The 13530-nt window shown below is 38.5% G+C and overlaps 1 protein-coding gene across 4 annotated transcripts in view; it reads left to right on the top strand.

Moving 5' to 3' along the window:
• The window catches only part of VMP1 (vacuole membrane protein 1), a 69483-nt gene that overhangs the window by 38788 nt on the left and 17165 nt on the right, over positions 1–13530 (top strand). For all 4 annotated transcript variants that reach the window (XM_075719954.1, XM_075719956.1, XM_075719957.1 and 1 more), the window contains one exon: positions 10557–10637. In XM_075719954.1, coding sequence (XP_075576069.1) covers positions 10557–10637 — 81 coding nt within the window. The remainder of the gene's footprint in view (positions 1–10556; positions 10638–13530) is intronic.

The following is a 13530-nucleotide window of genomic DNA, read 5'->3' as shown; positions in this document are numbered from 1 at the left end:
GCTGCTGGCTTGTTTAATGAAAAGGTCTTAAGGGTATTCGGTACCAGAAAAAAGAAGTTAAAGCAGACCACAAGCAGGTTTTTATAAAGCAGTTATCATAAAAATGGAAGTGGTAGAGTCGCATACAATAACTGGAAAACCTTGACTTCTTTTTTTTGCTTTCCCAGAAATAACTTGTTGAAACCCAACATCAAATTCCGTTCATAATTTCTCTTACTCAGTCTTCCAGTCACCCCCTTTCCTCATCAGCTTCCTCTCTTTATTAATTGTGCCGCACAAGAAAGAGATTGCCGGTGTTCGGTCTAGGCTGCCTGATGGGTGGCCACCAGGAGGCTTGTCTTCACACACTGCATTCCTGAAGTTTGATGCCTGCGTTTGTTAATATACGTAGGGAAGGTATCGTACCTCTTTCATCTCGGCCCTTAATTAAATGGAAATTCAAAACTAATCAAACCTTGAAGCTTGTCTTCAGAAGCTTCCAATGAATGCTATAGCTTGAGAGTGAGATGGCAAACTGAGAGTGAACTAATAGTGAAGTGTGGTGTGTCTTTTCACAGACAGTGTAATAAGCAGCGAATAAACTTAAGTATCAGCTTAGTTTTAAATTGATCTCCAAAATGAGTGAGTCGAACTAAGCTTCGGAATGAGTCAATGAAAGCTTTAAATAAGGGAACCTTGCTACAGAGGACTTCCTGAGAAAAGAGGTAGCAAAGAGTTAATATAGGCAGAGGGTAGACAATAGGAGCTATGAGTAACAAATGTGTAAGCCACCTCCTTGCTGGATTTCTTTGGACACTGGCAAGAGAATAGGGCAGTCTTGTGCCTGCATTGTTCTATTCATTTGCACACCTGCTTACAGATAAGGAAAAAACAGCAATGAGCATTACATGACGTTTGCTAATGGTAATCTAGAGATGACTGTTTCACGTTCTTCTTTGAACGGCTCTTTGTGATAACGTCTTTTCCCTAAAACTCATTGACTTGGTCCTCTGTCCTTTTAATGTTTAGTGTGTAAGTACGTATACCAGAAATTACCGAGCCATTGAAGAAATCTAGATTACTTTGCAATATTTTCACTCAGTATTAGGATATTAGCTCAGAGGAACTTTTTCAGTAACAAGTCGCTCACTTTACAACAGAAAGGAACTTTTTCAGAAAGAATCTCACCAAGTTTACTGGAAATCTTGCAAGCTGCATTTGCGTTGTAGTTGTGGAGAAGCAGTTAGTTGAATTCTGCCATTGAATTTGCATGCTCTGTTCTGTGTGCGTCCGGGATACTCAGCACAAGTTTCTGAAGGAACAATTTGGTCCTCAATATTTGATATTTTACTCCCCAGTATTCTGAGAAAGACAAAGAAATGATCAAAAGTTTGGGTCAGATAAGCTGCTTCAAAAATATTTTTTCAGGGAGAGCCTTCAATAACTGATAGAAATTAATTATGGTATCATAATCAAGAAGATGGCTACTTTTTTTTTCCCTCGGCTCCAGACACTGTTTAAATATCTGTGTTGTACAAGAGTCTGGTATGCAGACCACTTCTCTAAGCTGTCTGGGAACCTCTGCTACTTCCCAGGGAGAACAAGCGAGAGGTATGCTTAGCGTTGCACATCTGCTGGCTGGGCTGAGCAGGAAGACTTGTGTGTGCAAACGGATTTGTCAGCTGTGTAAGAAACTGCGCACTTTTATTCTACAAGTGTTTTTTCTGTGCGTGGGTTTTCTTCCTTAACTTACTTATAAGTTCTCTGTGGAGGAACAGTGTATTTTTTTTCAGTGCTGGTGACTTTGGCTCTGCTTTGTCAGGGGTTCAAAAGGTCGATCTATTTGTCTGGTTATCAAAAAGTGCTTCCTTTCTTGGTGATGGTGGCTAAAACAAAGCAATCACTTGCTTCATTCCAGCAATCATGAGCCCATCCTTACAATGTCTGGATCTTAAATCCCCCCCCGCCCCCCAAAAAAATAGGACTTTATAACTTGTAATTGGTTAAAAAAAAATTAACGACATCCTGGAACGGCTCGTCATGCCACTATAACTAGGTTGGCAGACCTGTGGCCACAGTAACTAATCGCAATTGTAGCTTCGAGATAAATGAGCACTCACTGTGCAGCTGCAATGGTATTTTAGGCAGCCAGCACGTTGGTGGAGGCAATGCCAGCGTACGCTTTCAACTGTAGCGGCAAAGGCTGCAGAGGTCAATGGCTGATGTGTGGGAACCGGAGTGATAGGGTGTTCTTTTACTTCATTCTTCTCTCTGTAGGTGGCTGCTAGTATCTCATTATGGAATCACAGAAAAATTCATCTTGAAGGGGACCTGAGGCAGTTTCTAGTCCAACATTTTGCTCAGTGGTGTCATCTTTGAGATCAGCTCAGGTTCCTCAGGGCACTGTCAAGCCTGGTCTTGAAGCCCTCCAAGACTGGAGACTGCACAACGTCTCTGGGTAATCTCTTCCGACGCTGGACTGTCCTAACGGCCTCGCTGCTTCCCTGACATGCCAAACGGACAGCTCTCTTCCATGAAATAGACTGCAGGATCTGCTAACTGCCAGATCTCCGACAAGATCTGAATAGAAAGTAGTTCTTTAGCAAGCAAAGAAAAAACTTTTATTTCATGCTTTCGTGCACCACTATAAAATTGCAGAGTGTCAAAGGGGACATGGTGCTTCGTGCTACTGCACAGGCCTGAATGGAGGAGTAGAGGTGGCAGGGGATACGGTTAAAAGGGCTACTACTCTACAGGACAGATCTGATAAGACTGAAAGGACATGCTCCTTCCTCTTCCTTCAGACTGTTTCCTTTAATTGTGTCTTATTCTTTACAAAATTTCTTTATTCTTACGGCGTGAAGCAAAAGGACTTTTTATGTAGAAGTCTGAGAGCTTCAGTTCTAGTTGTGGAAAATGCTGGCATTAAGTTTGAGAGTGCCTACTAACTAGTTGAGCTCTATAATATGTGTTCATTTTGGTATATCGCTTCCAACCTTGAGCATGATTTTGGATTGCAACAGCCTAAAATCTTGAAACTAAAGCTCTTGAGATGGAGTTTATTATCAAGAAGCATTTGCTGGTGCTTCCCCCAAGGCCTAGGGGAGAGGGAGAAGTGAGAGAAGGAAATAAAATGTTCTTACCATGGTACAGTTTGTTAATGAAATGAGGAAAATATCTGAGAGTTCCTAATGCTAATAGTCTGTTTCATCTGAGCTGGTTGACTTTCCTTCATACTCATGATAATGGGAGGTCTTTTTTACCATATAATGGATCCATTACTCGGAAGTTTCACACTTTTACTCCAAGACAGGTTAAAATTAAACGACCAGGGAAAGCAAAGCTTGCTGTTGGAATGAACACGTCCCTCTGTTACGCTCTGCTCCCGCACGACTTGCAAAGGATTCAACTCTGCACACAGCTCTATGGCTTCTTAAGGCTTTCTTTTCTCACAGCAGTTTTAAAATGTGATTATGAGGACAATAGGTTTAACTGTATTTTTCTATGGAAAAACTTCAGTTTTTCTGGCACAAGAACTAATTGTAGTTACTCATATGTCTGAGTTTACAAAGTCCCAAAGATGAGCATCTTTCTGATTATCTTTGTGGATTGCGGCATCACCCCTTAACGTGCAACCAACCTCAAGAATTTGAACACAAACAGATGTGGAAATAAATCTATGCATTTCCCTCAACAATCTGTATTCAGTATTCTCGTCCTAGGAAAGGCTAGTAGAATTCACCTGTATATTTGATTTCTTGTGGACTTGGGATTTGTATGTAGTACCTACTGCATGCTTATCCTTGCCTACAAATGTCCTGAATAATGGTTTGAAATCTTATTAGGTTTAAGTCCTCAGATCTCTGACATAGTCTATTTAATGGGGTTTTGTAGGTACTGCTCTCCTGTCTTTCCACAGTTCTTTGGTGTAAAGCCTGTGAAGTCAAGGGTCCTGTTTCATTGCTGTTCTGTCATCTTCATACTGTACTTTCTAAAACTGAGTTTTCATTTTCAACATGGACGTATTTTTCTCTTGTAACTTTCTCATGTGAGTACCCTATTCCTTTTCCAGAACTTGATGTCTCAGAAAACCCAGAATTCTTGTGAAGTGAAATTTATTTCCTTCCCAAGCTTAGAATTTGAGCTAGTCCTCTTAATCTGGAACGTCTGTCCTATGGCTATCGTATGTAAATACCTTTCTTTTATCAAACTTCAGTGCTTGCTTAGATCTGCCCCCTTTCCTTAGCTGCTTTCAGTAATCCTTGAAAACCTTTTTTTAACTTTGACTTTTGACAGCCCAGTTTGCAAGACAGGGCCCTTCTCTCCCAGAGCTCTGAGTTTACAAGTAAGTTTAAACCTTACCTCTCACACCCTCGTCTCTCCCGGCATCAAGATGGAAATATCCCCTTTTAGTTTGCTCCTTATTTGCATTAAGCTGGAAGTATTTTTGAGAAAGCTAGAACAGAGACCCAGGGCCACAGCCCTTTCCATACACGTTATAGATGTTGAGAGTCACTGCAGCTGACGGAGTGGGAGATCAGTACCGCCATGAACCACTATCAAAATATTCCTGCTTGCAACTTACTGGAACCTTACTCATGAGATCTGTTACCTTTGATGTCTTGCAGGAGAGGTATGAGATGGTTTCTTTGGTCACTGAGTAATGAACTATTTGTAGTGATAGGCAATGACTATCGACTGTATCTTGATCTCTGTTCTCCTCATATTAACTCCAGGTTACTGTGTTGATCATTAAACGTCATCGCTCATCTGCTGTCTTAGCATGGATGTATGTTGTAACCTCTCAGCCTGTAGGTAGCTATCCGACTTCTTTAAAACTGCTCTTCTGCAGTTAATATGTTATTTCAATGAGTTAATAATTCTTCCCAGTCCTCTGAAATTCTAGAATTCATTGCCTAACCACAAATGGTCATTCTCCCATAAGTTGTGTTTGATTCCATTGTGTTGTAATAGAAAGCCAGAAGAAACAAAATATTGTGCAGCTCATTTTTAACATAACTCAGATTTTTACATAAAAAGGAGCACTGTCTTTGTAGGCAGCTTTTTAAATGTTAAGGAATTATAATTTTAATAATCTGAGATGGTAGCTTCATACATCGTCTTCAATCTTCGGAAAAAAATGTTCTCCTCTTCAGATTATTATTTGGATAATTAAATTTTGTTTCTAGTAAGTAAATATTATAACCATATTATAAATTTTGCTCAAATCTTGAAGGTTGTGCACTTCTTCCTCACATGCAAATCACACATTTGCATCAGGGGAGTCTGCCGGCACTAGGATGAATACCTATCTCTACACCAACTTCAGTTCTCCTTGTTTGTAGGGGACCCATTCCATCAAGGTGCAATACATTCGCTTCAGATCTCTGTTTATGTCTTTGTATTTTTTTAAATGATCATTCACGATTATGTTTTTTATTACAGTAACAAATCCTGCATAACCCCTCCCAAGCCTTCCAGAAATATATTTTGAATTTCTTAAGGCTACCATCTGCTAGGTAATTAATATCCTGCTTGAGCGATTGCATTAATAATCGCATCACTGACTTCCCCCTGATCCTACATTAAGTCACTTGCTGTTCTTACCCATAGAGAGTGCGTGCACTATGAACTTCTGATTGAATTTAGTCTCATATATTCCTTCCCTTCTTTATTGGCCACCTTCTCTGTCCTGTATCCACCAATATACCGGTATTACCAATGTATTTGTAAAGTGCTTGACGTATTTACAGCAGGAAAAAGTTGTGATAGAAGAAAGGTTTTTCTGGCCTCAAGTCATTCGAACTCTGGATCGTATCTTTTAGAGACTGACAGCTGTCATCACTGCTGCATGCAAGGAAGAGTTGGGTTTTGATCGGGAGTCATAGCTGTCTTGATGCTCCTAAAAACTGCCTGCAGCTTCATGGTAGAAAATAAACTTATATTACATAATCGTTACAGGCCCATCTGTGCAGTCTTTCAAGAAAATCGCTTCTGCTGCAGTCTTACGGGGTGTTTCTGTAAGGGCTGTGGGATTCAATCCAATGCTGATTATTCAGAGCTCCTTGGTAACCATCAACTAGTTACTTGCTATGGATCCATCAACAGTCTCTGTTCTTGGAGATTAAGAAAAAAGAGGCTTCACAATTTCAATCTGAACAATAGATTGTGACCGTTCTGTTTTCTGATAATAAATCAGTGTTACAGAAGGAAAAGAGTAAAAATTGATTTTTTTTAATTTTTTTTTTTTTCTTGAGCTTGTAAAACTAAATCCAGTGAAATGTTCTTTACTCAAATATGGAAGAGCTTGTGCGACTTACTTTACAACAAAGGGAGAAAGAAGAAACAGAGATTTAAATTATAAATGGAAACAAAATAAAACAGAGGGATGGGACAAAGCCTTATAGTTAAGACAAGACTGTCTATTCACTCTTTCAAGAAGGAGGGCTTTTTTTATGGGGATAAATGGTCCACGTTAAGTTAATCTCAAAGCTGTACCGTGGTGCATATTTAGAGGAGGAACATTGTGGCAAATTTTACTTAGCAGCACAACATGTAATTTCTCTTTAGTATCCCTTTAGGTTTGGAGGTTTGGGAGGCTTTTTTGCTCTTGCAACATGTAGTAATGAAATGCTGGTATCAATAAAATGTGCCATTTTACTAAAGGCAGATATGAAGCAAACTTCCTCAAGCCGCCAGCTGAGACTTGTGAATCAGTATTTCAGCACTGACCTTTTTCTGCCTCTTATTTCCATTCCAGTTCTTAAGATCTGATGATTAACCCAATGAAGTAATGCTTAATCATTTAACCTTCCTTTGCCTGTATTGTAGCAGTCACAGGACATCTATTTCCAAACCAAAAAACCAAATCATCTTTGAAAGGGACATAGTGAGCTAAAGTATCCTGAAATGTTGTAGAGAATGAATCATATTAGCTGAGACTCGAGTCCAGTCTAGATACTTTAATTTTGGGGGAAAATGTTTTGCCTGTAAGTAGCTGAACTTTTATGTCTTTTTGGTTTTGTTTTTTTTTTTTTCCTAAAGCAATAAGCTGTGAAAGTTGTTTTGCTTTTATTTCAAATGCTTAAAAAAGTAGAGGAAAAGATTGTTGCTTGTGCAGGCTTTATAACAGAAAAATTATATTGTGAAATAGGTAAAAGTTGTGAAACTGATGATTGTATTCTCTGAGAAATGAAACTTTTAAGGTTTTTTTATTATTGCAGGTGTCGCAAAGATTTGACAAATGAAATTTAAGGAAGCAACCAAATAGAAGTATTTCTGAACTTGTTTTCATTAAAGTAAATGTTGAGAATGCAAAGTTTTGTTGCAACCCTGATGTGTATATTACCATGCAAATTATTCCTAGCTATGATTGAATTAGATCATAGAAAATAGGGAGGAAAAAAAATCCTGAATTTATCTCTTTTGGCTTATTTAGCAAGTTTGAAAAAGGAAGACAAATTAGATGTTCTTGGCTGAAATTTTTAGAACTATAGCTGTGCTTTCCATGGAGTACTTTTTAATAGACAATGAATGTAAAAAAAATTAAAGACAAGAAAATCTGAGTAATAACTTTAAAAAAAAAAAAAGAAGTTATTTAGTTAATAAGGTGAGGAAAATTGCCCCAATGTTGGTTTGGTGGGGTTTTTTTTTTTTTTTTGGTTGGGTTTTTTTTTTTTTTTTTGAGAGAGACAAACTTGTTACACTTTTTTCAACACTTTCATCATTGGTTTTATAACAAAAATTCTATGTTTTTAGCTGGAGAGAAAAAAATAGTTTAAAGGCAGCCTTGAATTTCGCAGCAGTCTAGAAATGTGGGTGAGGGAAGCTGTTTATTTTTAAGAAATTTGACGAAAAATGGTGTACTGTGCTTACACTAAGTTAATACAGTGAATCTATATATAATTATAATAATATATTTTATTAAACCAGCTGTGCTGCAAGCATTAGTTTATAGGTCACTTGCCAGAGAGTTTGTTTTAAATTCCAGCTTGTGAAAATTAATACAACAGTCTATTAGCAATGCAGTCTGAGATAATGGGTAAATATGTTAAAATTAGAATAGAAACAACTTCCACTGAAATATATCATGGATCTATTTGAATAATTGGATTGTAGTGTTTTATTTTAAAGATACTTTACAATGAGGTTTATGGAGCTGTGAAAAAAATCTTTATTGGCTTATAAAAGTGAAAATACTGTTCTAACCCCATGAGCATTGTGAAATGGTGAACAAAATAGGAACTGAAAATATCATGGTCACATTCAGCTTTCTGTAGAGTACGGGGGGAGACATCTTATGAAATTCCTACGTCAGGCACTACTTTTTCAGTTCACCTTTTCAAAGAACAAAATCTGTTGTTGAAAGGACAATTGTTGCTGTTATGCTTTGGCGCGCTTTTTCATTTTAAATTAAATTGTAGAGAAATTCTGAACACATATTTTGACTTTTGTATTTGGTTAAGAAATGAGAATAGCTGTTTGTCCTTACTGTGCTGCATGTTATGTCCTTTGCCAAAGAGTCGTGCATCCTTTTCGGCTCATGCCCTGACTCCTCAGTGGGACGGAATGTGTGTATTAGTGCTGACCCGCAGTAGTGATCGTGCATTAACTCATTTCAGTTTTGTTTACTAACTTGGAAATAATGATGAGGGAATTTTAGTTTGAGAAGGAACTGCCCTTGATGTTGCAAGATTTTTGGACTTAGTTCACTGGTAAATTATCATGTTTTGTTCTTTATAACAATTTGTGTCAAAATGCCCTCTTTTAACTGAAAAGCATGAAAAATTTTATTTTACTTGTCATGTAGGCATGTTCTAGACCTGTTTCTGCTAACATAAGTTCAAGTGTTTGGTATCAGCCTCACTGGGAGTAGGTTTTAATCACTCATGCATACCGTACGTGTCCTAGAAGTTAAACAGAAAAAATGTCAGGAACAAGTTTTCAACAAAGAGTGAATATTTCACCTATTCCATTTTGCCATAAGACATTCACGATGCCAAGGTGTTACTCCTGGTGAAAGTCAGCAACTTCACCCTTTATAGACTGTTCTAAAAGGGTTTTTATATTCTCCTGTGGTTAAAAATGTCCCACTGTAAGATGTAGGAAACCCCATTTATTTGGCATTTTTCTTTAAGTTGAAGTATTGGTTTTAATTTGGGTTATTTTTTTAAATATAAAGTATAATAAATAGAATTCTTTTGATTTCATTAAGAATTGGGGTTTTTCTATTTGAGAATTTGTTTACTGTTTTTAAAGCACTGTAATGGAGAAAAATTATTGCTTGAAAAAGGGATGTAAGAAGATAGAAAATGGCCTTATCACAGGTTTTTTTGTTTGTTTTTTTTTTAAATCTGGCATAGAAAGTTATGTCAGTTCTGTAGTTCAGAATTTAAATAGTATGCAAGAAGACTGTCAAGTAATTTTAATTTACTTGTGTTGGTATATAGTATTGAAGGTTTCAACAAAATTGTGACAAAGTTAAAATTTCATAAATGTAATTCATTTGGATTATTTGTAGTTACTGTGAAGTGTGTCATTTACAATTTTGTTAATTATTGATTAAAGTAACTTCCCTGTGAAATTTATCTGATAGTTTTCTACAAAATGCAAATCAGTGAATATTGCATTGCTACTGGAAAATCAGCTTTTTATTGCTTATTCATAGGTTTTTAAAAAAGACTTAATAATTACTTTTTAAAGTTTGCTATTACCAAAGATACTACTGTTGCCAAGCCTAAATAGATAACATTGACCCTGGTCTTAACTTTTTGGACAGTCTTGCTTCAAAAGACTTTTAGTCTCGTGTAAATTCACTTCTCAAATTCAAATAAACTGCTTGTGAGAATCTTTATTTTTGCTTTTAAAAATATTTACTGTGTATTTGGTAAACTTGGAGAGTCTTGAGTTTGTCATGAATATGTTTGAAAGTTGTGATCACAAAATAAAAGTAGGCAGCATGTTCTTAGCACGTTCTTGTAAAGAATAGCTCAAATGTTGTATGGTCTGCCACCCTTGTTGCTCTTAAAGTATTTTAGATTCAACTCTACAGATTTAATGAACTGTAGCAGTCTGTTGTAGAGAGTACCTGCAATGAGCTATTTTGATTAAGATCCTGGGTTTGCGAGCAAAGATCTCGGGATATAATGGGATTATTATATTCTGGCTTTGTGTTTTGAGAAATGTGCCTTTTTTCCACTGTAAACGGTATTCAGGGAAATTAATTCCCTTTGCTTGTTTAAGGAATAAGGTATAAGCAGCATTGGCAATTTAAAGATACGGGGAAATAAATACTAGAAGGCCTGTTTCCATAGTAGTGCGAACTGGGTGCCACTTGCAGGGTTTTGAAGAACAAAACTCAATACATGTGGGTGGTCGGATTTTCACGCTGAGCACTGTGAATTTCTCTCTCTTCCCTCTAAGTCCAGAGTTTCAAACTGGCTTTATTTGTTTTAAAAATTCTCCCAAATGCTAATTAGAAAGAGTCCCGTAGCATGGAGGATATTGAAATCACATAGATTTTGAGGTGTGTTCATTTGGGGGTTTGCCCCATTAATGCTTCGTTTTCTTCTTTGCAGGATTTTGCTTCCCGAGCTAAACTGGCTGTCCAGAACCTGGTGCAGAAGGTTGGGTTCTTCGGCATTTTGGCCTGCGCTTCGGTAAGTTCATTTCAGTAACAGAGGGGTTCATGATCACAAATCGCAGATTGAATGTACCGCAATGGAATTAACGCTGTGAAATGTGGCTTGGTTTTATTGGAGTCCGTACGGATCTTCAGGCCTTCTTTGCTATTTCTGTGTTCTCTGTGGTGCTCAGGGAAATGGCATGGCTGTGGTACTGGCAAGTACAATAGCATGGAGAAACTCCAGCCCTAGATTAGTAGCAAACGCAGTGAATTCTGCATAAAAGCACAGCGAAAAAAGCACAGTTCTATAGTTCAGCATGATGTGGCGAAACCTGATAAAAACAGGTCCGTTCACTAAAGATGGTAAAGGCTTGTCAGAGTAAGGAAGACTTAAACTACAAGAGACTGAGCTAAGACATTCTTAAAATTCAGGAAGTTTCTATGTTGCTGTTTCAGCCCAGGGATGCTCCCTGCATTTGATGTTGAGGCCGCGTCTTCTCTGCCACAGGCGTATGCACGCTGCTGCTCACTGCTCTGTTAGTGGATATTTGGCACATCAGATCGTATGCCCCACTGACAGTTATCCTGTTGGGAATTTCCTAGCCCAGATTATTAGCTGGCAAGTTAGAGCAAGAGCTGTGTTATTACCTGTAGATTCCGCTGGAACCATCTTGATAATTTCTTTAGGTGTTTATGTCCTATAGCTTACAGTGCTTGATGTCTTCAAAGATTTACACAGATTGAGAGTGGAAAACTACCTGTATAAATCCTGATTAGGATATCCATCCATAGTAATTCTCCGAAGTCTGCTCTGGAGATACCTTTGGGTCACTAGGATCCAGAGGGAGCAGAATGAGGAAGGCAGTTTCGGGGTCACGGCTATATGAACTACAAACTACTTGTAGGGTTTTTTTTCTCTCTAAGCAAGAGGTGATACAAGCATCTCCACCGATGCTATTTTAGTGTTTTATGGAGGATAATACTGTTCTTTTGGAGTAGAAAAATACTGACCCATTTGAGGTTTAAATCTCTCCCTGGAAACGTCATGAAAACTGGTAGGAATGGTGTGCCTTATTCTTCCATCCCCCACACAAAATGTGGGATGTGATGCACAGAAATGTGATTACAGTGACGGGGGGAAGTGTAGGTCCCCTATGATCCCATTCTTCTGGAATAACCACAGCCATCAGCCAGCTGCTCAGCTGATGAGGTGTTAATTCCACCCTTGTCTAGCATCTCTCTTAGTTTCCTAAATTGTAGAGATGACAATGCTAACTGCTCGCTCAAATATAAGTAACCTGTGTTAGCTGGAAAGAATTAATCTGATTATAGTTGCTGGCATACGACTTCTGTTTACTAATCTTTTGAACTGTCTTAATGTTTAGAGTGGAGATGTAGGTTACAAGCTGTTCTTTAAATCTTTCCACCCAGTAAGCTCTTCGGCTCCTTTGCTGCCTCTGAGTCATTACCCCTCTAGTCACCATCTTGTGAGGCAGCGCTGCATAGGCTATTTTGTCTGTCTTGTGTAATCAGAACAGCAGCTCGTAGATGGCAAGGATGAGTTACTGGAGTGGCTGGACAAGGTGAAGTGTGGATAAATGGAGAACATGAGGAAGGAGTTGGTAAACATGCGAGGTGATGTGTAAACTCGTCATAGTTCCTGCTTAGTAATACTTAAACATTTGCTTAACTTCTTGCCTGCTTGCTGCGCTGTTCTTCGATGTGCTCTGAGCTCCAGCTTCCTTTTGCTTATATAGGCCGCCCTGGGTCCGGGGAGGGATGAGGAATCATGAATCCACCACAGGACACTTGAGGATTTGTAAATGTGTTTACAGAAAAACTGCAGAGTAGCAGTAAAAAGGGCGAGGTTAAATGTGGCAGAGGCATTGAAAAAGCCTAGGGATTCAAAGCTATACATTTTTGTTGCGTCTGTAGCGGAGGAAGGCAGCCCCCCATGTCTGTTCCTTGCATTCGTGCGTTCCCCCATGAGCTTCAGGGCTTCGTTTCGGGGCTTCTCTTGCTTGTTGCTGCTTTTCCGTATGCTAGGAGGTGTCTCCTTTACTTGCCCTCCTTCTAACTGCAATCTTACTTTTGGATTTTAAACAGTATTTTGGTTGAATGTATTTTTCAAGATTTAGAGAACTTGCTTGTGAAATGGTAATGACTGTCCTAGTGCAGGTTGTTGTCTGTCCAGCAGTGGTTTCTAAATGCTCCATAAGAACACAATCAAATTGAATTTAAAACTTTGCAAGTTTATCCAGTGAAGTCAACCGAATGTAATGTTGTTTAGTGGCAATAAGAAAGCCATATTATTGTCTGGAGCTTAATTCCTAACTAAAGGCAGCTCTGGGGAAGGAACAAAGCAAGAATTAGCCCTGGAAGATCCTTGCTGTGACTTGTGAGAATTTGCCCTCCTGTCTTTGTGGGCTTTTTTGGCAGCTCTCAGCACTGCGCGCGTGCGTGTGTGTGTTTTAAAAAGCAAAGAGAAAACCTTGCTGGCCTGCTCATGTACCCTAATGTGGACTTGCTGAGTAACTTTTTACTGCGATATGTTTAATGTGCTGGTGATATCCACAGTTACCCATACCTAAAGCACGTTGCTCCCTCTATGCTCATATTAATGCAGTAATTAAATACTGTGAACTTACAAAAAAACTCAAGCCAACCGACAAAGAATGTGCTTGAGACCTAGAGCAGACTTGGCTCAGAAGAGCAAAATTATCTGGCTGTGGTATAAGTAAATAATTTACTAGCCTCCTATCCCTAAGACAGCTGTCAGAGGTAAAGAATCATTTTAGCTGAAGTGGAGCATGTTTAGAGACCGTTTCGGGGCATGATTAGAGACCGTTTCAGATTTCTTCCTATGCAGGTGGTGGTGTGGGTGCTCATAAATTTGAATTGCTAGTCTATAACAGCTAAGTATAACC

Source organism: Pelecanus crispus, chromosome 12 (assembly GCF_030463565.1).
Source record: "Pelecanus crispus isolate bPelCri1 chromosome 12, bPelCri1.pri, whole genome shotgun sequence".
NCBI classification, from domain to species: domain Eukaryota; kingdom Metazoa; phylum Chordata; class Aves; order Pelecaniformes; family Pelecanidae; genus Pelecanus; species Pelecanus crispus.
The sequence above is the reverse complement of the archived record's forward strand: the minus strand, read 5'-3'. Positions and strand labels throughout refer to the sequence as shown.